Source organism: Vulpes lagopus, chromosome 2 (assembly GCF_018345385.1).
Source record: "Vulpes lagopus strain Blue_001 chromosome 2, ASM1834538v1, whole genome shotgun sequence".
In the NCBI taxonomy this organism is placed as follows: domain Eukaryota; kingdom Metazoa; phylum Chordata; class Mammalia; order Carnivora; family Canidae; genus Vulpes; species Vulpes lagopus.
The window spans coordinates 79,812,768-79,840,723 of NC_054825.1; the positions used below are offsets into that span (position 1 = coordinate 79,812,768).

Consider the following 27,956-nt stretch of genomic DNA (forward strand, 5'->3'; position numbering starts at 1 on the left):
TTTGACTTCGATATTAATTTCTTGTAAAATGAAATCAAACAACATTTGTTCTTTTGTGACTGGGTTATTTCATTGAGTGTCATGTCTTCTAGGCTCATACAAGTTGTAGCATGGATCAGAATTTCCTTCCTGTTTAGGCTGAATAATATTCCACTGTATTAATACCTACACAGTATTGTAATAGTCAAAGTTTTATTCCAGCCACCAAAAAATATGATTTGATTTACTTACTGTCCAAGACACAGCTTCAGTGGGGATCAGCATCACTCCTAGCCATGACAAAAAAATGCAGGCTTATGACTGAGGAGTCAAATTCTAAGGTTACCTTTGAGTTCTTTTCCCCGTTAGTGTTTATAAAGTCTCAGTTTGGACATATCTCACTTTCTTCAAGACAAGTATTTCTGTGCTCAGATATGCAGGTAAAGGGAAGGTTTGGGGAAAAGGAGAAGGGAAGACTCTGAAAAAGAAATCTGATGTTTAGTTTTTGAACAAAAATAGGAATGAGAAAAGGAAGAGGAAGACCAGACAGAAAGAATAGGGCAAGCTACTTGGACAGATTATCCAAAGGTGGTTGTACCAATAGATCTCCCATATCACATTTCCTTTTTACAATATGGTGTTCGCATTCCTTTATCAAGAGGTGGAATCTAAAAAAAGACGTGGAGTCCAATTTCCTTCCCCTGCAACCTGGGCAGAATTCTATAAATGCCTCAACCAGTAGACTATCATGAAGGTGACTGGATGTGTCTTCTGGGCTTTGGTCAAAAAAAGCATTATATGTTTTGCCTTAGCTCCCTCAAGCCACCCTGTAGAGAGATGCTGAGTCTCCCAGCCTAGAGCCAGCACCAACCTGCCAGCCGAGTGAGTGTAAGTTCCAGCCCCACTCAAGCCTTCCAGTTTTCAGAGGACTGAGGACCCAACAGACATAGTCCTACAATCTTATGAGACTCTGAAGTAAGAACTTTCCAGTTGAGCTCTTTCCAAACTAACAAAAACCATGAAAAAGAAGTGATCATTCTTGATTTAATCCACTGTTTGGGAGACTTTTTATTGCACCAATTGATAAATTATATAGTTATCTTCTCTCACTGTTCATTATCATACAATGATTTGCATGAAGTAGATCTACTTTGAGAGGACTTAAAAGGCATCCAAAGCAACAGTGCAGGCCAACTGTCAAGTCTTTTATTTCCATGAATACATCACAGGCAGATAAAAGTGGGCAGCTAGAGTCTGATGTGGAAATATTTAGCCTCAGAAATTTATGGCCTGTTAGCTGGACCATCAGCATACATGGACTACTTCAAGAATAGGCAAAAAAAATATATATATACTTCTAAATTTATCAGTAATCCCTCAGCAAGGGAGAGTAAATTTTGATTAAACCAGAATGGAGATTCTTCCTAAGATGGACTGATATTTTTCCTAGGTTCCTTGATACTCAGGCTTCTGTCTTTTGCTAGGTGTTCTAATTCAGAACACAACTTTAAAAATTAAAAAAAAATATATTTTAGAGAGAGAGTGAGCAGGGGGAGGGGCAGAAGGAGAGGGGGAGAGAGAGAGAGAGAGAGCATCTCAAGCAGACTCCCTGCTGAACATGGGCCCTTCCCTCCCCCAACATGAGGCTCCATCTCACAACCCTGAGATCATCACCTGAGCGGAGTTGGACACCTAACTGACTGAGACACTCAGGTGTCCCTGAAATGTCACTTTAATAATGGTTTCTACAAACCTGTAGGAGAATTTAGAGCCTTTCCTTCAAACAGCAGTTCTAGAATATTTCTCCATAATGGTGTATAGGTATCTCCCACTTTCTGAAAGTTCATTACTTCCCTTTAGTACTTGTTTTTGCTTCAGAAGAAATCTGAAGAAGAATTTTGCTTTTATAAAAAAATAAAAGGCAGAAAGCAAAAGTGGCATGCACAATTGTTTCACAGTGAGCCTTATAGAGGCAACATGCATTCAAGCAGCAGAATGGCCCCTACGAGTTCCTTCCCCAGACCAACACTCAGCATCTCAGCATCAAGACATTAGAGCTTTGAACAGTGTCTGTGAACATCTGTGCTTTATCTTGATTTATTTTGTGTATCAGTTAGTAAGATGTGTCCTGAGGTATCAGAAAAGTTTGAGAGGTTATTTCTGGGGTCTGGGAATGCTCAAATAATTTTCCGTATAAATTAAAGGTAATTGCTTCTTCAAATTATGCCATTTTGGCTATGAAAAGTTTCACAAGCACACTCTTATTGTCAGATTGCAGGGGAGGGGAGACCTGCATTTTGGAGAATAGTTTAACATGATGAAAGAGTTAAGCAGTGGGAAAGGCTTTGGCCTTAGGGTCAAGAGATTTGGATTCTAGTCTTATGTGTTCACTAATACTAACTGTAGTTTTCAACAAGTCCCTTGGACTTCAGTTGTTTTTACTCTGTGAAATAGGAGATTTCATCTGATGTTTGAAGATTTTTTCAGCTCTGTGACTCTATGATTTAGAAAATTTCCCAGTGATAGAATGTCTCCGCAGGTAGTAACTGTGTCTGTTCATTAAATGTATCTGCATAAATTAGGACATATTTCAGGAAACTTCTAGAACTTAAGAGTGCATAGCATTCAGGAACACTGAGTAAATAAATTTTTAAAAACACAAGCACACTTTTATTTAAATGGAACAGTGTTTTGCTGAAAGTCCGTTCTTGTTCATAAATATTTGCATGTGTCATATCATTGCTTGAAAAGAATTTGTACCTTGTGCTTAGTGCTAGAACACAATACAGTTTCATTTCTGTTCTGTTTCCCAGTTTGAAGTCACCAATACTTATGGTTCTGCCTGTATGCCCCCCACCTTGGGCAATTTATCTTCAGGCAGTATTGTTTTTGTCAGCCTAGCTGAGCCAATGCCTGGCTGGTTGGCCTCCAGCACCTAGCCAGATTGTCCGCTGTTGGTGGAATGGAAGAGGGAGAAGGAAGGAAACAGGATGGACTTACCATTACCCAGCTCTTGCAACTCAGTAATAACACTGTGCTTGAGCAGCAATGAATGTCACAGATGACTGGCATCCTCCACAGGAAAGTACTGTTGGGAGACTGTCCTGAGTGTCTCCTGAAAACAAATCTGCATCACACACCGGCAGACATGAAACCAAGATTTATTAAAATATTCTCATCATATTTACAATTGGAAGCCATGAATGCAGTTCTCTGAAAATTGCAAAAAATAGAGTTCTCTTAAAACAAATTAACAGAGGTATCAACAGATTAGGATAAATATAATCTATCACAGAGCCAGAATCCTTTGAATAGACAATCTACATTTTCTAACCAATATATATTATATACAAAAATACACTTGATGTGGTGACCAAATAGTGTCAAGGAAGAAAAAAAAATATATATAGACACACACATTTCATTATGTACAAGTCAATATTGGTTCCTTCACCTTTTTTAAAAATAAATACTTCATTTGGTTGCAAATGACATTTACAAATCCAACTAATGAGCATTTCTCAGCTTTGACAAAATTAAATATGCAAATTAGAAACATATATTTTTAAAAATTTAAAGGGAAAAAAATACCTGAATCCAATGAGCTTATATTAAAAAATGTCCAAGAGCATGTAATGTAAGGTTTCATGTCTGTAAAGTGCCTTCTCATTTCTCAAACTGTCTTCGTTATTGCTTAAAATCCTTTAATATTACAGATTGATCTAATGTTTAACAGAAAAGCCAAGATTTTTCCAGGGCCAAATATTAACTACTTAGGAACATGCTTACACTTTTTTTAAAGTGCTTTCAAGAGTGTATCAGTTACTGTTGATCTGAAAATAACCACAAATTGTCAACATCCTGATCCAGATTCGTGTAGATGTTTGGATCATGAGTAGTAGTAAGAATGGGGTGGCAATAAAAAGCCTGTGATTCAAACTATTTGCACAGAATTAAATCAATTTCTTCAGCAGTGCAGAAAAGTTACTTCAGATTCAAAAATTTAGTCTTATGCATCGTAGATGGTGAGAACCTGGACTGATTTCTAATTTATCAAAGGGTGGTCCCTAATTAGGCAGTTTTAAAGTACAATCTAAGAGAAATTGAAAAGCACTAGAACCCTCCCTTCAAACTTCTTAAAATAAAGGAGAATAAAATGAAAAAGAAATGCATTTTCCATCTCTTTTATGGATTTTTCCCTCTTTGCCTAAGTGATGAGGTGATGCTGACATTAACAGGAGGCAGTCACAGCACTGTGTCTCACTTGGTGACAGCAAAGTGCCTCGGTCCAAAGGGCTGAGGAATGGCGCGTCGTGCTTGGTGGGGGGAAGAGCTAAGAAAGGCTAGGTCCTAGAGAAACTGGAAAGATAAAGTGAGCGAAAAAGCTGTGGGCTGTAAAGGAAGGGGAGGCCAAAGAGCAAGTATTAAAGCAAGAAAAGTGAAATGAAGTTAGCTGCCAAAATGACTTTGGGACAGGCACAGAGAAAACAGGAAGGCGCATGCACAGCCCGCCCCATGGGAACAAATCTGAAAGGTAATGGAATAATTTCAGCAAGCACAGGCTAGTCTCACCAGGGTACCTGCTTTCCCAGCACGTTGTCAGGCATGGACCGATACCAGAAACTGAACACTCCTGTTTGCCTAATACAGATTCCTGGAGCCCATGATAGAAGACGGCAAAAACCACCAGGCCCATAACAGTGCCTTATACCAGCAAAGCATTGCACCCTGGCCGTGTTCAAATTTTCCTTCATCCATCTCATGTTCTACTCCCACAACCCACTGCTTACCATCTCCCAAGGCCGTAGGGAGATATAACTGTGTGGATCAAATGCATTTTAGGAAGCAGCGTCTGGGGTCCAGGGTGTCACTGAGAAAATTAAACCCTAACTGACTTGAAGTAACTTACACTTGTTAGACCTGATTCCTATTAGGATGCTGACTGATTTCACTTAGGTTCTGGGCATACAGCTCAGGGCTGAATTTCCAGGCCAAAGTAGGATCCCTTAAATCAAAATCCAGAGGCACCCTGCTTCCCACACTAGTCTGAATTAAAACTCAATGAGAGGAAAAAACTATGATGTATCAATGACATGTTTTCTCTAAAAAATTATTCAATTTCAAATGTTGCAAGTTTCTGTCATTTTAGGAGTATTTTGGATTCCTTCTCAAAAGGGAAGTCTTCTTTGAAGATTATATATTTTGCTAACAGTAGGGTCATATTATGTGTATCTCGAGAAATTGAAGAATTATAAAATTAATGATTTGGTATAGACCTATCCTTTTGGTGGACCCCAAAATCCTACATATGGCACTCTGGACAGACAGAAGAAGTGCACTACTTTCCTCTCATTTACAGATTTGTTTCCAAAGGAAATGGATGTCTTTGGAGGATTATACAGAATGCAGTTCTGGTGGGGCTGAAACCACCATCTTTAGGCCTTGGTGGCCAGATATGAAAAAAGTAAGACTATAGCTAGGGACAAGTTGCCAAAAACAAAGGGGGGTGGGGTGGGAAGAGCTACTTAAAGTTTGCTCAAACCTACTTAAGATGTAAAGATTTTGAATCTCTTTCTAGTCTCTTATTGGAGAGTAGTACAATTTTTGTAAGCTATATACCCATTTTTTTTTAATTTTTATTTATTTATGATAGTCATCAGAGAGAGAGAGAGGCAGAGACATAGGCAGAGGGAGAAGCAGGCTCCATGCACCGGGAGCCCGATGTGGGATTCGATCCCGGGTCTCCAGGATCGCGCCCTGGGCCAAAGGCAGGCGCCAAACCGCTGCGCCACCCAGGGATCCCCCTATATACCCATTTTTATGCTTCTCATAGAAACTTAGAATTCAAAATCTGCCCCAAGAGTTCCCAGAGAGTTGCTCATTCCTGTTTATTGTCCACACTGTAGGGAGGTAGAGAGTAATTTTCCTGTACACTCAGATGTCTATGGGACTAGCCTTTCATTTTGGAAGGATGGCCCAGATGAATAAACAAAAACACATTTATTTCATGAGACAAAGAATAGAAGCAAGCCCTGGAAGAGAACAATGATGAAAGGAAGCACAATTTTGCCAAAGATGTTGACAAACCACAGTGAATACATGCCTAAGAATGAATCCATGCTAGGTATAAGATGGGGGCTCCCAAAATAGTGAGAAATATTCATTCTCTCAGAAGACCTCCTTAAAGTTTCAAAGACAGAAAGCCCCTTGGTGTCTGCACAGGTACAATTTAGGGAAATGCTCAGCCAACAAAATAGCCTAAATATAGTAGAAGTTGTTTATTCCATGGAGAAGAATGCCAAATTCTTGGGAGGTGAATTTCTGCTGGAAACTATGGGCTCATTTGCATCTTGCTAGCCCAATGCTCTCAAATTTCACACAAACCATAAAAAAAATAGCTCCCAGAAGTATTTGGATTAGCTTTTAGAAAAGGAGGCAGACTGGGGTTTCTTAGTACACTTAAGACAAGATTAAAAAACAGAAAATCATATGACCATATAGATGGAATGCAGAGGGATAAATTAATGGCTTTAGCTACCACTTTCCTATAAAAAAAAATGAGATTAACTTGGTCTTCCCCAGATCATGGAATGCAGGTGAAGTTCATGAACAAGTACTTCATAGATGTATATACAATAAAGTCCAGAGTTCATTTAAGCTCCTGACTGAAGTGAACCATCATACCAGAGAAGAATGAAAACAAAAAGGTGTTTTTTGTGTGTGTTACTGGTTATCACTGGGCTGGGCTGGTTGAGAGTGGGGGGAAGTGAACCCAGGAAGCTCTACTTGAGGACAGCTGCACAAGGGCTTTGTGAGAGTAGTTAGCTAGCTGCCATTTTAATATCTTCACAGTTCCAATTAAATTGTCAAGTACATGAACTTCCACATCCTAGGTTTATATCACAGCGTTGATTAAGAGTCTTGGCATGAATATGGCTACCGAACTGGCTTCAACCCTGCATGCTAAAATGCTCTTGAATTCACTACTTCCCAGCAAAGAATCCATTTGGGAGAATTTGGGAGATTGCTGACTCCTTGGAAGGGGAAATAAAGAATTGTGAAACTAGCATTCAGTACTCTAACAAGGTGTCAACAACTGATGGGTGTGCAGAAATGCCACAAAATGGGCCTCTCGCTCACATACAGCTATGAGTAACAAGAGCCTAGAGATGCCTGGATTTAATTGCTAACGGGTTTATAAATACTGTGATGTGAGTCTGCAGCCACCGCCACGCTGAGGCCAATCTCTGAAGGTGCTTTTCTTTAAGTGACTTTTGCACCAATAATAGAGAAGATTTCAAGCAGCTGGATTGTTTTTCTCTATAGCCAGAAGACAGAAACATATTCAACACATGACTTGCATTTTGGCAAGGCTATAAACGATTCAAACTTTGCAAATGTTAAATACTATTATTTTGGCAACATAGCCTTCTCTTGTGTTGCTGATTTCTTCATGATGACAAAGTAGCTGACATGAATGAAAGTTCATTTCTTCATTCAGTCCACTTTCTTGAGCTGAATTATTCCTAAAGGTACAATAGCTAATAGGTGAAATGTAGTTCTGACGGCCTTCCAGATGTTCTGCACATTTATCAACTGCTCTTAAGAGAACCCAGAGTAAGGATGGCGTAATGGTCTGGCCACTTCTTCCACAATATCACACCACTTCTCCATATATGTGGCTTTTAAAAAAAGTACACTATTCAGGGAAATCCTTGACTCTTTCAAATCCACACTCTAAAAATTTCCTATTTGAGGTTAAAGTCTCAAACGGGCCACAGACAGCTCTTACTTTGTCCATACTCATCAGCTCTCACGGCTGTTCCAATCTTTCTGTGCTCAGGATTTCCATAACTTTGGATTTCACAGTATGTCCACGTTTGGTGTGGTTTAGAAACTAATAAACTAATTTGTGAAATACCAAATCTACTGATGTTTTATTCTTTCCCTTCTAGCTTTTGGTCACTTTTTTTTTTTTCCCTGATTAGAACAGGCACAATGAAAGAAAATCATGCATGAATCTAACTCTTTTATAAAATGATATATTTGATATTTGGATCAGATATTTTTTGGGGAAAAAAAGCTATGCACTTTGGACTTTTCTTCTTCTTGACACAGAAAGCTCCAACTTGGTTTTTATCTTTATTTGGGGAGGGGAGAATACCACAAAATAAGCCTGATGTAGGAGGTCAGGGAATGAAGAAGTTTCCCTGTTAAGGTTATAGTCTGGTTACTGGGAAAGAACCCATAGGTCTGCACTACTGATTCCCCTCGATACTCAGACCAAGCATTGTCTTAGGCTCTACTGTGGCAGGCCATGTTGTGTGCAATGATCTGTGGCCATGATGTCAGGCAAGAGAGAAACAGAAACAGAAATGAGAAAATGTAACATTCAAGAAAGCAAGAATATCATTAAAATGAAAATACCCCCACTGCACACAAAAAATCTACAGAGAGATGTACAGTCCCAAGCCAACAGGCTAATCTTTACCAAAAATAACACGACTCTTCCGCTACATCCAATCTTGGTCCTTGAATGAACCATGGCAATGACTTGCACATTTTGCAGGAGGTTTCCAATCCCCCACCAGAGTTTTACTCCTTCCTTCAGTTTTTCCAGCTTCTCCACCAGCAGCATATGAAGTGTTTCTTTAGGAAATGCCTTTCCTTATGGTTCTTAGGAAAAAGAGAGGTGCCTAAAGTGGGCCCAGTAGTTTACTGGGCAAGAGGGGACACAAGACTAGCACCCAGTCTGACAATTGATTCCTCAACCACATCACTAGTTTGTTTTGGCTAGGTCATTTAAAGATGTACTCACACAGCTGGGTTTCCTTATTCTACTTCCCAGGTTTCAGAAATTGTTTTTCCATTATTCCTAGATACTTGTGGGGGGCATTTGAAGAGACATGTCAACTCAAAGATTCAAAAGGCAGCAGGACCATCATCATCATGATCATCTATTTCTGTTTGGCCACACTTTTCTCTTTCTGTGACTCCCTCCCACCCCCACTGTTAAGCTAATTTTTGTGTTAAAGACCACATATCACCACACCTTCTAACTTGATCTTTGACACCTCAGAGGCCTGATGCTTTTTACCTAACATGTTTATATCATGCTTTAGTGTCATGTATGATAACTTGTATGCTTGATGACGATTGCAGGTTACTCATGCAAGAATCCAAATTGCTATCCAACTATGCTTCAGGAATGACTCTTGGCTAGGAAGAGATGATGTTGCTTCTACGTCAAGGTTGTTCAGAGTCTGATTAGTAAAGGTGGGTGTGAGTGTCTTGTTAAACACAGAGTAGCAATACTGGCCACTCTACCTCTAGTTTGGGGAGGGCTGTTCTTAGAAGAGCTACTCAAACCCTGCTTGGCTAACGTGCTCAAGCTGCTTAAGTGGTACACTTACTTCCTCTCCATGACAAGTTTGGAGAAACCTGTTGCATTTAACATATTGCATTTTAGAGGGATTTTTTCAAGGGGCCCCAGGTTGTTTTAGATGGCCTACCTTGAACAAACTCTTGTGAACTTCTACTGAGCTTGACTTATGTTAGAAATAAAGGCTGTGCCAACACTGCAGTAAATGTATGAACTTGGGAGGCAGCACCGAGATACACATTGCAGGATCCAAGTTGGGTAAGAACAATGGAGATTCCACCCTAGTGTCTTAATACACTAACTTACTATATTTGACTAGTCGGATAAAATTACCATGTTCCCCCAACAGAGCAGGCAAAGTATAGTCTTTGGAAACAGGTATTTTACTGCCAATTTCTAGTCTGTCCATGTGGATGGAATCCCATGTGGGCTGCATTTGTCTAACTTTCACACTAAACATTTCCATTCATTCTTCAGCACTGGTTCCCTGAGAACATATTCGTGCAGGCCATAGTGACAGCCCTGTTTACTGTCAGTGATTTTCTTGGGAGTATCCTTCTTAAAGACCTGAAGTGGACCAGGGATCCCCCTAAAACCACCTGCTGCTCTCACCCATCAAGTCTGTGGGGACCAATGAGGATTTCAACACATGATGATCTCACTGAGCTCAAAGTTGATCCCCAAGGAATAGGCAAGATAGGCACTTTTCTCCCACATGATAATACAAGAAGGAATGTCACAGAGCAAGGACTGTCACAGAGCACAGGATGGCTGTAAGTGGAATTTGTTTTAAATTGATGAATTTCTTCGGTTTTCTTCATACTTAGGTGAAAATGAAGACAAATAACTTAAGAAAACAGTATGGAAAGCTTCTTGCTCCTGAGCAACTTCCTTTAGTGATGTCAGTTCTTTACCAGCTTTTTTGTTTTGCTTGTCTCATCTTTTACTTTGAATGGGAAAAGAAGAACCCAACTATGCTACCATATTCCTTTATCTTGAATTATTATAGAAGGTGGTTAGCACCTGGACAAATATGGCTTCTGAGATTTGATTTGATCCTGATTATATTATATTAGGATACAGTTCTGCTTTAATTAGCTGACTCTATTAGGGGTTCCCTGAGGGGGCTAATAATTGGCAGGCAGTCCTGGGTGGACACTCAGGCACCTGGTGAATTGAGAGGTTCTGGGAAGAGGCTGGGGTTAGGGGCAAGGCCACACATGGAAGCCCAATGAGGAAGGGTTTTAAGGTTCTTACACACCTCTAGACTGTTGTGCAGCAACTCAAGGAGAAGGCTTGGACCTCTTTCCCTTCAAGGCAAAAATGGATAGTCTTTGATTCTCTTCTCAATTCACCCCCAGTCCTCTCTCTTTTCCTTTCACAAGATAGATTTGAAGAGAGACAGCTTCAGGAAAAAAGTGTCAGGGGAAAAGTCCATGATGGTTTCCCTTGTGATTCAAGGGGCAGTGGTCATATGGGCTCCCAGGATCAGAAAAAGCTGTCTATGAGTGATATTTCACTCAAAGCTTAATATTAATGTAATAACCTTTTCATTTTGACATAAAGAATTTTTTTATGCTCTTAATTTTTTCAATGTTTAAGACTTTTGCTTCACCTTAGGTCACAGGCCTGTCAGTCAAGGTCACGATGAAAGGCTACCAGTAGCATTTGCTCTCCTGTTTGGAAACTGCCTCCTGAAGGTGGTGGGAGGTGTATGGATGCGCACAGTCCCAGAACACAATGCAGGGCTTGGCTGCATGCCAACACAGCCTTACCCATTCATGAACAGTCTGAAATGTGAAATGTGCTGTTACTGGGTCACCTGCCCAAGCAGGTACTTTGACCTCCAAAACTGTGGTGGCTTGGGTATTCACTGTTTCTCCAGGGGTTAGGGTGCAGAATATTGCCAGGCAAAGAAACCACAATGAACTTACATAAAAACAAAGAAATGGGTCTTGCTCACTGGTTGATGTCAACTTCCTGTCTAGTAATTTCTTCTTCAGGATGAAGTTTATGGCTATTTAGTTCCCTCTCCACCCATGTATAATTCCATCTCCATCCTTTCCATAATATGAACAACAACAAGGACAACAAAATAACTCTTTCTCTCATTTGGAAAATAAATAGTCTAGGATGGCTTAAAATATAGTTTTGGTAAGTTTCAACATTTTTGATGAGAAAGATGCTTTAGGATATCACCGCAACAGGATCAAAATTAAGATCAATAGTCACACCAGCAGGGCATAAAGACCAAGGCTTGAACTCTCTCAAGGCAACTGTCATAAAAGATCCTTCTTTTCTTCTGTCAGAAGTTTATATATATCAAGCTTGTATTAGAAAGCTTCAAATCTCCACTTTTAAAACCATTTGGAAAATCTTGGTATTTCTTCTGGTCTTGTAATGGAGTGACTTTGGACCTCTATAAGAAACAATAATCAAATATTCATGCAATGTTCCCTTAAACAGTTTCTCATTGTTCCTGTGCCTTAACAAGGGACTCCCTTAAGGCATGGGGTGCTCCCTGCAATGACCTCAGAAGAGATGAGCAAAACAAACATTTGGTGATATATCTTTCAAGAACTTTCTGCAGCACTAATGTTGCAAAGGACCATGCAAGAAAATGCATCTTGCTGCCGTCATTCTCACATAGCTCTGTGTTAGTTAGTGGTCACGCTGGCTTCTTTCTGACGCAGTCTTTCTTTCTGTTGTTTGAGGAAAAAAATAGGAGTTTATTATCATTCTTTTTTCTAAATTTTCATATTCCCAAATTTTGATAGATTTTTCAAAGTTTTGAGATGATGAATAGAGTTGTACTCAACTCAACAATGATGAATAGAGCTGTACTCAATGCCCTGGAAATGCGAGTAATTCTATCCTTTCCTGAAATCCTGTTACCTGCTCCTCTCACCCTTACTTTTCAAAAGCAAACAACGAGTAACCAGCTAATCAATCAATGATACCCATCTAAAAGAATGACCTTTAACATGCTAGGCTGGTCTGCTCTCTTCCTCTGTGACAAAGAGCCTAACTTTCCAGCATTGCTCAAAGACTCCTCCTACCCCCATGTTCAGTCTATTTTTTTTTTAAGTTTTATTTATTTATTCATGAGAGAGACAGAGAGAGAGAGAGGCAGAGACATAGGCAGAGAGAGAAGCAGGCTCCCTACAGGGAGCCTGATGTGGGACTTGATCCTGGGATTCGATCCTGGGACTCCAGGATCATGCCCTGGGCCAAAGGCAGGCATTTAACCACTGAGCCACCCAGGCGTCCCCCATGTTCAGTCTATTAATGGAATTAGGGAACGCTTAAGAAATAGTTTCTAGGGAGACTAGATAGAAAAAAAATCAGTTTCCCACTTGAATGCAACTGCATACAGCTAGGTTGGTGGACCTGAACAAAGGCTATGCAAAATGGAAGAGGAGGAATGCAGTGTGGAGGAAATTCCCAACTTGCCATGGATGTTCTTCTCTGCTCTCCCTGAGCTTCCTGCCCAGGGACAGCCTTCTGAAGAGGTAGGACATGAAAGTCTGCTGGCAAGATACAAATACAGACAAGAAAATGAAAAACAGAAACATGGACCCTCACTGTTGCTAGGACTTTTGAGAAATAAAATATTAAGCCTATTGTGGATGGGTGTGTCTACTCTTTGGGTGGGCAAATAGAAGTCTATGAAAGAAATGGAAGAGGTATATTCCTTTGCACAGAGAGGCCCCTTGTGAACAGATAAATTCTCAGCTGCCTGTGACATATGAGATGTGGTGCACCGAACTACTAACTGGGCCTATATATAAACTCACACGGGTGATTTTTAAGCACCTATCCTAAATTTCGATGACATCTCTGACTTGGGAGGTTGAATTAGGAATCCGTTTATGAGCTCTTCCCAAATCCCCACCCAAATAAACAACAAAAGAAACAACCCTAACGAGTTGAGGATCACAACTGGGAGCTAGCTCACAGTGGAGGCCACCTATAAAAAAAAAAAAAAAAGCCACAGTAAAGCCACTGTTTCTCCTTTGTCTCCAGGGCTCCATTCATTCTGTGCCCCTGGAAGTAAGATTTGGCTGTGATAGTTAGGCTAGAGGCTCAAATTAGAGGGCTGGGGACAGGGGGATGGGCTGACCAAGGAGGAAGATGAAAGTTAGGGTTGAACCCACTGCCACTGAAAATGCTACAAGTAAATGTAAGGAATACACCACCAAAGAGGCACAGGGGATGTGTCCATTTGGGTAGGAGCTATGTCCACCAACTGTGGCTCAAGCCATATGACCCTGGCTTCTCCATCTCTCACTCAACATTCATTTAGCTGCTGATGGGGCTTCTAGGATGAGAGACACCATAACCAACCAACAGAAAAAAAAAAACTCACTTCACAACTTAAATCTCACTTAGATGGTCAAAAAGTTTAAAAGAATCTGTCAAATGGTACTTAGAACTCAAAAGGATAAAAAGTAAGTAGCTGTGGGATACTAGAGCACAGGGGAGGTAGGGTCTGAAAATCAAAGTGAGGAGAGTGATACTCCCACTTACCACTCATTGCTATTCTCCAGGAAGGGCCAACTAATGCTGCCTAAATTCATAATAACAAGAAAAACAGCTAACATTTTTAAGCTCTTATTATATGCCAGCCACTTCATATGTCTGTTTCCTCAAAATAATCCTAAAGCAAAGGTAGTATTACTTTTCTCTTTTCCAAAAAGAAGCAAAGTAATTTCAGTAAGGTTTTACAACTAGTAAGCAGCTGAGCTGGGATTTGAACTCCAACACCTTGGGTTCCTAACCATTTAGCTATTCCAACAATGGTCTCTAACTAACGTAGAGGTCGAGCTTCATTGGAAACCTTTCTGAATGAGACCATGGAGGACAATTCTCCCTCCCACCCCCACCTGGGAAGACAGACTAACCTCCAAGTTTCTAGCCCATGGAGAGATGTCAGGGGACCAAGAGTCTGGGCCTGGTTTCTGCTATTCACTTGTGAAATGATCCTAGGTTGGCTGTATCTTTCTGCATCTTGGTTTTCCCAATCATCTAAAGAGTATCATCTCTACCCCTTTCTTAAATGCTCAAACATTTCAGAAAAAGGTGCTTTGAGAAAAGGGGATGACCTGGGATGTGAAAGGGTGTGGCATGGCAAGTGACTACATTTGCTTGATCAGGAAACAATGTTTGTTGGGTCTGCTGGGAGAATACTGGAAGTTATGTTTTGTTCCTCACTCCCTTCTTACCTATGCTACTCTGGGATGGGAACTGAGAATCTGGATACTACTCATTCCTCTGGGTTTTATCCTTTAAATTCAGACACACTCCTAGATGCACCCCAGTTATAAGGAAAACTCTTGAGGTTATGTTGAAACATGTGTCTCACCAGACTAGCCGTGGGATTGATTTTCTTTGTCTCCACTTTCTTCTCTGATGTCAGCTTGCTCACTGATTCCTGAGCCATTTTCAATCTGAAAATCAATCGAAACGGAGTGGGAGGGGGAAGGAGCAGAAGAGAGGGGAAAAAAAAAAGTAAGAGGTTAGGTTAAACAGGTATCCAAATGCTTTTAAATGAATCAATTGGCAGTTTGGAGATCTAAGGAATGGGTTCTCAATGTATTTCATGATCAAATTCGAACTCTAATCAGGTGTGAAGGTATGTTTCTAGGTTATCAAAACTGAATTTCCTTCACTGGCTGAGAGGCTCACTTAGGTGACTTCAGTGACCAATGCAGGAGCTTCTTCTGATCTATGGAATGCTAGGTGCACCTAACTGACTCTCAGTGAACACTTCAAGGCACTCTGGCTTGGGATCCATTCAGCAGATAATACATAGCCAATTTTGAAAACTGCAGTTTTGAGGAAACATGAAAACTACAAATTCTAAAATATACTGATTCATGCCAAGTGAAAAGGCAACCTACAAGATGGAAGAAAATATTTGTAAATCATATATCTAGTAAGGGACTTGTATTCAGAATATATGAAGAACTCTTATAATTCAAATAAAAAGACAAACTGCCCACTGAGAAAACAGGCCAAAGATGACATACAAAGGGCTGATAAGCCTATGAATAGACACTCAACATCATTAGTTATCAGGGCAATGCTGATCAAAGCCCCAAGATAACACTGCATATCTACTAGGATTCTAGAATTAAAAAGAAAGATAGTAATAAGTGTCATAGGTACAGATGTGGATAAAATTGGAATCCTCATACATTGCTGATGGGATTCTAAAATGGTGTAGTCACTTTGGCAGTTTCAAAATTTTAAGCATAGTTACCATATGACCCAGCAATATATCTATATCTATCTATATCTATATCTATATCTACAGGTTAGATATGTATGTATGTGTGTGTGTGTGTGTGTGTGTGTGTGTGTATATATATGAATGAAAATATATGTTCATACAAAATTTTTCATATAAATGTTTATGGCAACATTATTCATAGTTGCCTAGAGTACAAATAGCCAAAATGGATAAACAAAATGTGGTTTACCCACAGTGGAATAGTTCTGGGCCATGAAAAAGAATGAAGTGATGGTATGTGCTATAGCATGGAAGAGCCTCAAAAATCCACATATGATTCCATTTGTATGAAATGTCCAGAATAGGCAAATCTACCACGATTGAAACTAGATGAGCAATCTGGAGCTCGGGTGGGGGAGAGGAGGGAATGCCTGCTAATGGGTAAAAGAGTTTCTCCTAGAATTAAGTAGTGATGGTGGCACATCCTGGTGAATATGCTAAAAACCACTAGACTGCACACTTTAAAAAGGTGAACTTCATAGTACATGAATTATGTCATCATATTTGCACATCCAATATTTAGACTGAGGCTATCTCTAGTGCAGCTTCAGGTGCAGTGCAATTACCCACTTACTTCTTCACTTAGCTAATTTTACACAATTTACTTAAAACACATGCTTATTAGTAATTCGATCCCCTTGCCTACAAGCACAAGTAAGTCATGATGAATTCAACGTGCTAACTTGTGCATCAGAAAAGAAATAAGAATGAGACAAAGATGAGTAGTGGTTGATATAACCTAAGAAATACATCTTCAGAGCTGCCAGGATACAGGTCTAAGTGTATACACCACTGACTATTTCTACACATTTCCATTTGCAGCAATAACTATGACTATGCCCACACAAGAAGAGAATTATCCAAAGAATCAAACACTTGGGTGACCAGGTACATTGTCAATGAGCAGTCGTATTTTGAAAGGAATCTTTTTTTTCTAAACAGTTCTCAACAGCAGGCTTAAAATATTGGTAAACCATGTTGTAAACAGATATGCTGTCATTCAGGCTTTGTTGTTCTATTTACAGAGCACAGGGAGAGTAGATATAGCATAGTTTTTACAGGTCCTAGGATTTTCAGAATGGTAAGTGAACATTGGCTTCAGCTTCAAGTCAGCAGCTGCATTAGCCCCTAACAAAAGAGTCAGTTTCTCCTTTGAAGCCAGGCATTGACTTTTCCTCTGAAGCTATGACAGTCCTAGATAGCATGATTTTCCAACAGAAGACTGTTTTATCTACACTGAAAATTTGGCGTTTAGTTTAGCCACCTTTAGTTAATGATCTTAGCTGGCTCTTTTGGGTGACTTGCTATAGCTCCATATCAGCACTCACTGCTTCACCTTGTACTTCCATGTTACCCGTAGTGATTCTCAATCAACTAGAGCTGGGGTTAGCAAAGGTTTTCTGCAATGGGCCAAATAGTAAATATTCTAAATGTCTTTTTTGTAGGACAAGATATTTTTTCTTTAATATCTGAATTGCAGCGATATCACAGACAATTCCAATATGGATCATTTGGGCTATACAAGCTATATATTTAAGATATATAAATGTCATCAAGTTGTTGATGTTAAGGGTATATTGTCTTAAAAATATAGTCCATCCAGTTTTAAAGTTGATCTATAAAAGGGAAAATAATGTAGACCAGTTAGATCTTTTTCCAATAGCTGAAAGATTGGGAATGGGATTTTTTTTTCAAAGATTTAATTTATTTATTCAGGAGAGATACTCAGAGAGAGAGGCAGAGGCATAAGCAGAGGGAGAAGCAGGCTCCCCACGAGGACATGCCAGGACGTCACATCCTGAGCCTAAGGCAGACACTCAACTGCTGAGCCACCCAGGCGTCCCAGGAATGGGAATTAATACTGATTTCCTATAATTTTTTTCCTAAGTATTTTTTTTGTTATTTATTAGATATAGTTGAAGCACAATGGTACATGAATTTCAGGTGTACAACAGTGCTTCAATATCTCTATATGCTGTAGACATGTATGGACACATATACTGTACAGAGTATACATCATGCTGTACTCTCAGCAAGTGTAGCTACCATCCGTCATCAGAGGACGCTATCGCAAAGCATATATATATTCCTGATGCTGTGCCTTTTATTCCGATGACCTATTCACTTCATAATTGGAAGTCTATCTCCTACACCCATTCACCCATTTTGTCCATCCCCCCATTCCCTCTCCCCTTTTGGGTATCTGATCTCTGCGGTTACTCAATTCTGCTGTTGAGGTGTGGAAGGAATCATAAAAACAAAACAAAACAAAAAAACATGAATCAAGAGCAGTGCAATGCTGTGTTCTAACAAACTTCATTTACAAAAACTGGTAGTGAGCTAAATTTGGCTCACAGGCCAAAGTTTGCTAATCCTTGAACTATTGTATAGGATTCAAAGTCCCCACACTGGCAATCAAAGATACCCCTGTTCTAAACTTAGCTTACTTATCTAGCTTACATTTTCTTTTCTTTTTTAAAGATTTTATTTATTTATTTATTTATTTATTTATTTATTTATTTATTTATTTATCCATGAGAGACACAGAGAGAGAGAGGCAGAGAACAGGCAGAAGGAGAAGCAGGCTCCCTGTGGGGAGCCTGATGCAGGACTTGATCCCAGGACCCCAGGATCACACCCTGAGCCAAAGGCAGACGCTCAACCACTGAGCCCCCCATATACCCCTAGCTTATGTTTTTAGACATGCATGTGGTTTGATGTTGTCCTTGGACAAATTACTTAACCCTTGGAGTCTCAACTGTTTGAAAGGGGGAATAATACCACACCTACTTAACACCACTGCTGTGAACAGTACAGAACATATTGTGTATGATTACTTATCAAATACCCCTTCCCTTCCCCTCACTCATGTGCTCCTGTCCCAGGCAAACAACTTGCCACTCCTTGCACCAAGGCTTTTCTCATCTCGGCATGTTGCCCTCGATGACTTTCTCACTCATTTTCATGAGTTTAGAGTCTTCCCATTATTCAGCTCTTGGCTTAAGTGCCAAAGGCATGAAAGCTTCCTTCCTCTCTCTTAGCCAGAAGTAACTGCTATTTTCTCAAGTGAAAGAGCACTTTGCATCTCTCTTCAGGCACTTAGGGCTTTTCATTTTAGGACTATCTAGATGTCTGATTTCCCTTAAACCACAGGAACCACTTGAGGACAATGATAATGCCTTGTGCATATCTGGGTCTCCTCCCCTTCCTACATCAAGCGCTGTGCCATGAACAAGTCAATTGTTAGCAAATACCTAACGTGACAAATGAATGATGTGCATTGGTAGTGCCCTCTCTCCCACTTTCAACAAGTCTAAATGTTTAGTAAATACCCAGAATTACAGAATAATTAGCCTTTACATTTATCTTGGGGTGGGGGTGGGGGTGTAAAAATGTTGAAAAATCTAGTTCTGCTTACTGATTAGCTGATTGACTCCTGAATAAGCAAAAAGAAAGGGTGTTCAAGGCCACCCAAATGTGCTAAATATTTATACATGTCAACTTATGTATACATTCCAGGATTCCTAAAAGTATCCACGTGACATTGCCCAAAAGAAGACTAAGGCTTAGGGAGCTTAATAAAACTTTTTTTGAGTCTGGACTTTACTTCTCTCACTTAGGAGGTAAGAACTTTGCTGCCTTAGCTAAAGAGAACTGATTAGATAGTTGGTAGCCACACACCTGCTCACTCCAACACCCACACCCCTGCTCTATTGTGTATGGACTTGTTTTTGGTTCTAGCCTAGATGTTGGTTATTGTTGTTTCTGGTCTAAATATTTACTCTAGAAAAATCACAGTTGCTCATGATTACTCATAGGCAAATACCTAGACTTGATTTCGAAGTTCCACGGCACCACCCCACCACCAAAATAAAAACAAAAAGCAAAAAACAAACAAACAAACAAAAAAACCAAAAAGCAAACCTGAAATAAGGGGAAAACACAAGTAAGTTTAGAGAAAGAAAATAACTATTCTCAACTCATAAACGCCTCAGTAAAATGGACTATTAAAACTCCTACCTAAGTCATCAGAGAGGGAGAAAAACCATGAGACTCTTAACTAAAGGAAATAAACTCAGAGTTGCTGGAGGGGAGGGGTGTGGAGGGGATGGGATAATTGAGTGATGGGTATTAAGGAGGGCACGTGATGTGGTGAGCACTGGGTGTTATACACAAATGATAAATGATTAAACACTACATCTGAAACTAATGATGTACTCTATGTTGGCTAATTGAATCTAAATAAAATATTAAAAAAATAAAACCTCTATCTTTTCTTCTTTCTCATTATAAAGAAGCCCTTGAGAGTTATTAAAGATCCTGGTAAATTTCAAATGCTGCCAAAAAATACTTGAGGAAAAATGCAAGTATGAGATGGGACTGGGACATGTGTCTTCTGATGCTCCTGCTTAGTCCTTATGCCATAGATGTGATCTGCAACCTTGGTTTCATATTAGAACTATCTGGGGAGGGGATCTGCTTCTGCTTAGAACGTAGAAGTGTCACACAACATCATTCCCTCCTAGCACTGACAAGAGATGGATAATCTACAACATTATACTTCTAATTCTTCTTCTCCTTCTCCTTCTTCTTTTTAACCCATCAGAGATCTAGGGTCACAAGGCAGCTACGTGAACTGCCATACAAAGAGTGGCATGCCTTTCCATTCACTGCCTTGGGTTCCCCACTACTGCAAACTCCTTTTCTGGGAGAGTTTAAAACTGAGATACGTGGGGGTCTCTATAGGCTGGTTTATATGCCCACAGCGAAATCAGACCAAGTCAGAACCCAGCGATCCATGAGACTGAAGGAGGACAATGTCTTTATTTTTTTGATATCTAGCATTTCATTGGTTCATAGAATACAAGGCAGAAAATATTGAAATTATGAAGTGTAGAATGCGAGAAGTGCTTTTATTTTGTGACCATTGGAATTGAGCACATCAGCCAATCAAGAGCCAAGTGCAATATCTTGGAGGTGGGGTAGTTAGACTGTTCAGGGTGTTTTATATTCCTGGTCACTATGGGAAAACCAATACTTCAGAGCAATGTTTTCAAATTGTCTTCCAAAGAGCCTTAGCATTCAGCAAAGGTGCCTCAGGGAGAGGAGGAAGGGTTAGGGGATCCTCTAGATCCCAACATCTGCAACTCTGCTTCAGCTAGAAAAGCTTCATTTTTTTTCTGTTTTGTATATTGGAGTTTCATGTATGCCTTCAATGGGACAAAAAGAGCTCTGTCTAAAAAAATTGGAAAACTCCACTGTATGGACTTCAACGGAACCCATCAAAATCTCTGGTGGGTGGCGGGGCAGGGGGAGAAAAAAAAAAAAACACCTTTGTCTCCAGGAGAATGAGAGCCAATAGAAGTCTTCTTCCTAAAGAACTGTCCAGGGACATCTCGGAGCTGGACAACAGAATAAGAGGACAATGCCTCTTATAAGGATGATTCTTGTGATAGCCAGATACCAGATTCCAGCTTTGGGGCTCTAATAAAATATCAACTCTTTAAAAATCAAAACATGGCCAGTTCTAGCACTCTCCCCTGCTTGTTACCTTCCAAACATGTTCTAAGGTGGTGAGATCAACAGTAACTGACAAATACAGACAAGAACTGTGGAGAAAGATCCAGATGAGCTAAACTATGGGGAAGCATAAGAGCCCACTGGGCCACCCACTCACTTCTCTCTCATACACTCAGGAGTTTTCTCACATTTCATTATGGTTCTTTTTTTTTTTTTTTTTTTTTTTTTTTTAAGATCTTGCTTGGAATTTTGCTTGATCCTCCTGATTTCAGTTCTATTCTGCTCTCCAATTTAGATTTGTGTTCTTTTAATTTTTAATAACCCTAGAATGAAAATGAAATGGATCCATCTGATTACACTCTGCCTAATGTTCCTCCCAGTTTAATTCTGTGACTGCAATTAATGTTCTATTGTTTTGTTTGGGGTATTTGTATGTGTGTGTATGTTTTAAATCATCTGCTCTTGCCCTTTTTCTTTCTTTCCCATTCCAAATAACTGAATTGTAATAAGACTGTCAACTTATCATCTTTTGAATAAAAAGTATGAGGCTAGGAGTGTGTGTGTATATATAAATATATGTGTGTGTATGTGTATGTATATATACACATACATATATACATATATACACATACTTTTCTTTTTATTTGAAAGATGATTTTATTATCGGGATGCCTCGGTGGCTCAGTGGTTGAGCACCTGCCATTGGCTTAGGTCATCCAGTCCCATATCGGGCTCCCTGCATAGAGCCTGCTTCTACCTCTGCCTATGTCTCTGCCTCTCTCTGTGTCTCTCATGAATAAATTCTTTTAAAAAAGAGATAATTTTATTATCTTATTTTTCAGTTTCAAGTGTAGAATTTAGTGATTTGTCACCTACATACAACACCCAGTGCTCATCATAAGTGCCCTCCGTAATCCCTATCACCCATTTAACCCATCTCTCCTCTCACCTCCCCTCTGGTAACCATCAGTTTGTTCTCTATAGTTAAGGGTCTGTTTCTTGATTTGCCTCTCCTTTTTTCACCTCATGTTCATTTGTTTTGTTTCTTAAATTCCACATAGAAGTGAAATCATGTGGTATTTGTCTTTCTCTGGCCAACTTATTTCGCTTAGCATACTACTCTCCAGCTCCATCAACGTTGCAAATGGTAAGATTTCATTCTTTTTTTTTTTCTTTTTTTTTGGCTGAGTAATAGTCCACATCTTTATCTATTCATCAGTTGTTGGTCACTTGGGCTCTTTCTATGGTCTGGCTATTGTTGATAATTCTGCTATAAATATCGGGTTGAGATATCCTTCAAATCAGCATTTTTGTTTCCTTTGGGTAAATACCTACTAGTGCAATTGATGGATTGTAGGATACTTTTCTTTTTTAACTTTTTGAGGACCTTCCATACTGTTCTCCAGAGTGTCTGAACCAGTTTGCATTCCCACCAGCAACAGTGTAGAAGGGTTCCCCTTTCTCCTCACCCTCACCGATACTTGCTGTTTCCTGTGTTGTTAATTTTAGCTACTCTGATAGGTGTGAAGTGATATCTCATTATAGGTTTGATTTTTATTTCCCTGATGAGTGACATTGAGCATCTTTCCGTCTGTCTATTAGCCATCTGTAGGTCTTCTTAGGGAAAATATCTATTCACATCTTCTGCCCTTTTTTTAAACTGGATTATTTGTTTTTTGGGGTAGGTCATATTTTTAATTAAAAAAGTCATGCAAGGGATCCCTGGGTGGCGCAGTGGTTTGGCGCTTGCCTTTGGCCCAGGGCGTGATCCTGGAGACCCGGGATCGAATCCCACATCAGGCTCCCAGTGCATGGAGCCTGCTTCTCCCTCTGCCTATGTCTCTGCCTCTCTCTCTCTCTCTCTCTCTCTCTGACTATCATAAATAAATAAAAATTAAAAAAAAATTAAAAAAAAAAAGTCATGCAAGCAATTAATTGGTATCTCGATATAATTGATCTCATAATGGTTCAGGTTGTGGTGTATACTCTAAACAATGGGGTTAATTTTCGTGTTTAAAAATGAATAAATGTTGGGGTGCCTGGGTGGCACAGACGGTTAAGCATCCAATTCTTGATTTTAGCTCAGGTCATGATCTCAGGGTTGTGGGATTGAGCCCTGCATTGGGCTTCATGCTCATTGTGCAGTCTGCTTGAGTCTCTCTCTCCTTCCTCTGCTCCTCCCACTCATGCTCTTTCTCTCTCTCAAACAAATAAATCTTTAAAAAATGAGTAAATGTTCTGGAAAAGCAAAACTATAGAGACAGTAAAGGCTCAGTGGTTTCCAGGAGTGGAGAGGGGGAAGGATGAAGAGATGGAACACAGAAGATTTTTAGGGCAGTGAAAATACTCTGTATGATATAATGATGGATATATGTCATTATACAGTTATCCAAATCCATAGAAAGTAAACCAACGGCGGACCCAATAGTAAACAATGGACTCTGGGTAATTATAATGTGTAAATGCAGATTCATCAGTTGTAAAAAATGGACTCTCCAATGAGGAACACTGATAATCGGAGAGGCTGTATATGTGTGGATGCAGGGAATTGTGGGAAATCTCTGCACTTCCACTTTTGCTGTGAATCTAAAAGTCTTCTAAAAAATAAAGGCTTTAAAAAATTGATGACTTTGCTTAAATACAGGTTAAAATTTACATGATTTGACTGTTATCACCGATTTCTTTTGGATTACAATGGGAAATCTTTAGTTAAAAAAAAAACTTTGATTAAAAGGAAAGTGCCATTCTGATGAGTGATGTTGATAATGGGGGACTATGTATGTTTGGGGAGGAACAAAGGGCATATGGAAAATCTCTGTACGTCTCTCAATTTTGCTGTAAATCTAAAACTATGCTAAAAATATAAAGTCTTTTAGAAAATGAAGACAAAAGAGTAAATAAATGGCCCCTACAAAATATTATTCTGTTTTAAATACGTATTGGTGATAGTTAGAAGTTCTCTTAAATGACAGTGACCAATTCATATCAGCAAATCAAAATATATAATCTAGTAATATCACTAGATTTTGACATAAGGCATATGGCAATAAGTCACTTGCTTTTGAAGTATAGATAATAGGACCAAGCAAGTGACTTCAGGGGTATGGAAGCAGAGTTTCTGCCTATAGTGCCAGGAGCTTCAAAGAGGAAGCTCTGTCAGCTATCCTGTACTGTGGGACCCAAAACACCAATTATAGCATGACCAGACCAAGCATGCACCTTCACTGAATACATTCAAAGGCAATAGCATTAGAAACATTGGTGGATAAAGGCAAAGGAAAAAAAAAAACATTGCAGGGAATACAGTTCATGAAATTCAAGTTGGTAAAAGCACAAAATCTGACCAGCTGTAATGTGAACCTGTTCAAGAAAGACCTAATATCACTCATCACTAGAGACAGAAGGTCAAAATAGTCCAGAAAGGTAACAAGGCAGGTTCCATGCACCAATGTATATAGAAATGGGCCTCTGAATCAGCATAGCATGGGGAACACTCAAGTTGAGTTCCCAAAATGCAGGATTAATAAAAGCTGAAGGTCCAAACTATTATCTCACTAGACTTGTCTGAAAATTTAAGGCCATGTGAACCAGACTCTATAATATTTAAGAACTCTTCATTCTGGTGGCTATCCTGAAATACACGGAAGGACATGATCAATGAAGGAACATGAGAAAAACATGCCTTTTTCAATGGCCTAGTATATTCTGGCCTAGGGCCCTCTGAATGGTGGATTAAGTTTTGTGGGATGGAGAAGGTAGGTGTTGGCACCTACTGACGATCACACTTAGAAAATAAATAATTTGCCAGTCTGGCTACCCAATGTGGGTTGGTTTTTCCAATCATCATTAGGAACAGCTTTTTCTATAACCAAATGATATTTTTATGGTCTCTCTTCAGGAGAAAAAGTCAGGGAAAGGGTGTAAGAAGGGACAAAGATGAAATACCAACTGGCTGTATACTCCTGTGCCATGATCTCCTTGCAGTCTTGAACAAAGTAGCATCAGGCCAAGGAACAAAGAATACTACATGGTCTTTGAGGGAGGTGTGGAAATGGCTTTGTTGCTTAAGGAAGCCAATACCACATAACTTACGGCACTTTGGATGGAGAAGGTAACATCCTGGTATTTTCCTCATAAGGATTCCCTGCAGGATAGTCAGCATTAACATCACAGGGGTTGTGTTTAATGTGCTTATAGAAGGACACAGCTATCCTATCAGGCTAGCCTTCCAGTCAGTGCCTAATAGCCTGGACATCAGAAGTCAGGCTCTGTGTACTCTGTGGCGTTTGTGCAAGTCTTTTGATATTCTGATATTCCTCAAGTCTCTAAAAAAGTACTGTCCTCACATGGTTTCTCAACAACCAGGGGGAAAGGGGCTAATGTCCAGCTTTGGTTCTCAATAAGTAAGTGTAATCGTGGAGACCTGCCAGGGGCTGTGGAAAGCTCTCTCATTTCTTGCCACTTTGACAATACTCCCTTACTAGGTATTACTGAATTCTTGGTATAATTATCACACATGGATAATATTTATGAAAGTCAATGAAATAAGTAGTCACTCTTCACTCTTGAAGTAAAAAACAAACAACACCAAGACCAAACTCATTAACTCGTCAGTGCAAAGGAAAATTTCTTCCTCACTGCAGCAGCTGATGAAAACACTATTGACTAGTGTATGTGGAATGCTTCCAAAGGGTAAGAAAATAAAACTCAGAGAAGAAAGCAATAGACAGTAGGAAATAATGGGTAACCCCAAAATCATTTATCTCAGGGAGGCCAACACACTTTTCTATGCCCATTCTTTCTTCAGAGTCTGACCTTTGACCCTGACTATCCCTTCACCCCCAGGCTCCTCAGGTCAGTCTCACCAGTGGCCGTGGTAAGACAGACCAGCAGGAAAGTAGTACAGGTCTTTGACTAAAAAGACTGAGCTCCTTACACATTAGAATTTAGTCCCTAAAAGTTATCCTATGATAAATTAGCCCATCAGTTCTCCTTCCTAAGTTTGACAATTTTTCCCTACCTCATTCCTAAGATATTTTTCTACTTACAATGAAGGAAGTCCTCTTAGAGACTGAATTTCACCAGCTACAGAATCAGCCACTTCACAGTGTTTGTGGGCTATCACTTGAAGTACCCAAACATACTCTGACTTCAAATGATTAATTGAAGAACAAAGGCTGCTTCCGTTTGCAGAGCTTCTCCCCCAGGCCACAGGGGAGTGGAAGTGTGTGTGTGTGGGGGTCTCTGGACTTGCCCTGGAATGCATGAGCAGTTAAAGCCCATCACTCTGCACTTGGTCAAGGAAGCACCCCGAGCCACCCCAGCGATGTAGGTGCGGAGTGAAAGGTAACAGCACTGTGTTTCCTTGTTCAGGAAGGGGCATCTGGGAGACAGCTTGCAAATCGAAGCCAACTCTGTGTCATAAATCTGCAAGTTTAATTGCAATGCACAGTTAGTATTTGGAAGACCTTTCCAATCCTGATAATGAAGACATGCATGTGCTTGTAGATGCCAACTCCCCTGCTTTTGGTTTTGGAACCTATACCATCAACCAAATCTCACCAAAAACTAGAACTGATTGGAGCCTGTTTGCACCAGTGGCTGAAATAAAAAGGGTGACGAAACGGGAAGATTGTGTGCAGCAGGTAGCTGTTCTGGCGCTCCTCAAATCATCCTAGCCAGGCAGGCCCCCTATTCCATCTATTCTATGCCCAAGGCAAGAGCTGTCAGGAGTCCCATGGATAAGCAATTTAGATAGATTCTAGCTGAATGAAGGAGATTTACTGTGGGTTTCCATTGCTGTCTGCCAAGCCAGGGAAAAAGAGTGCAGACAGATGCTCTCTCAGGTTCTTACTTGAGCTCCAAAAGGTTGGAGGCTTGGCACAACCATGAACCCCAAGGATCTTCACTTCCTTGTTTTTTCCAGCTTTTTTTTTTTTAAAGATAAATTGAAAGTAATATAGTCAAGAACAGAGAAGGTGATTGTCTTACCCCATTAACTAATCTTTCTTGTTCTGAACATATCTATCTCCTCTTTAACAAAGCTACGAAGATTTGAGGTGCTTGGGCAAAAGCAACCCAACTGGGATATATATTTGGGGCATTCTATTACCAAAATCCAAATAAATAAGATATCTCATCTACCAATAGCAGACAGCAAATCCTGTAATCAATTTCAACATGGCAAAGAAAACACAGGGATTGCTTATTTAACGGATATTAGTTGAGCACCTACTATGTATAAGGAAATACAAGGTGCTAGAGAGAAAACAAGAAGCCTGAGACATTGCCCTTGTCTTCTAGGGCTCACAATTTATTTAAGGGATAAAGTGTCTATAACTAAATGAATGAAAAAGAAGTCACTAATGCCAAAATTGAAGGGATGGTGACACCCCCCCCCCCCCTTGCCCAGAGTTGTGGAAAAAAGATAACTCAGAGATTGGGGAATACTTCATGAAGGAGGCAACATGCAATCTGTAGATCAAATCCTTTCAGAATAGGGTCTCATAACTTGCACAGCATTAAAGATGTAATAGATATTTTAAGAGTATGTGTTTAAATCAAGCTGATTATGTGCTATGAATCTGCATTATGGGAATGCAAAGTGCACATACATGAGAGGCAGAGGTGGACTGAGTACCCAGAGGACACACAGAAAAGATGGCACTTTAGGCTGGCCCCAGAAATCATGCTGTGTGATTCCTTCAAAATGGTCAATGAGACTGAAGTCCAGGCCTTTGCCATGCTCCTTCTGAGAATGTCCTTATCCCTTTCCTCTCT

General features: G+C 39.9%; 1 protein-coding gene across 1 annotated transcript in view; it reads right to left on the reverse strand.

The window, feature by feature from the left end:
• Positions 1–1,638: 1,638 nt before the first annotated feature.
• Positions 1,639–27,956, reverse strand: part of FMN1 (formin 1) — a 419,007-nt gene continuing 392,689 nt past the window's right edge. The window contains 2 exon segments of the mRNA XM_041746469.1: positions 1,639–12,063; positions 14,727–14,811. Of these exon segments, the coding sequence (XP_041602403.1) occupies positions 12,019–12,063; positions 14,727–14,811 (130 nt within the window). The 3' untranslated portion in view covers positions 1,639–12,018.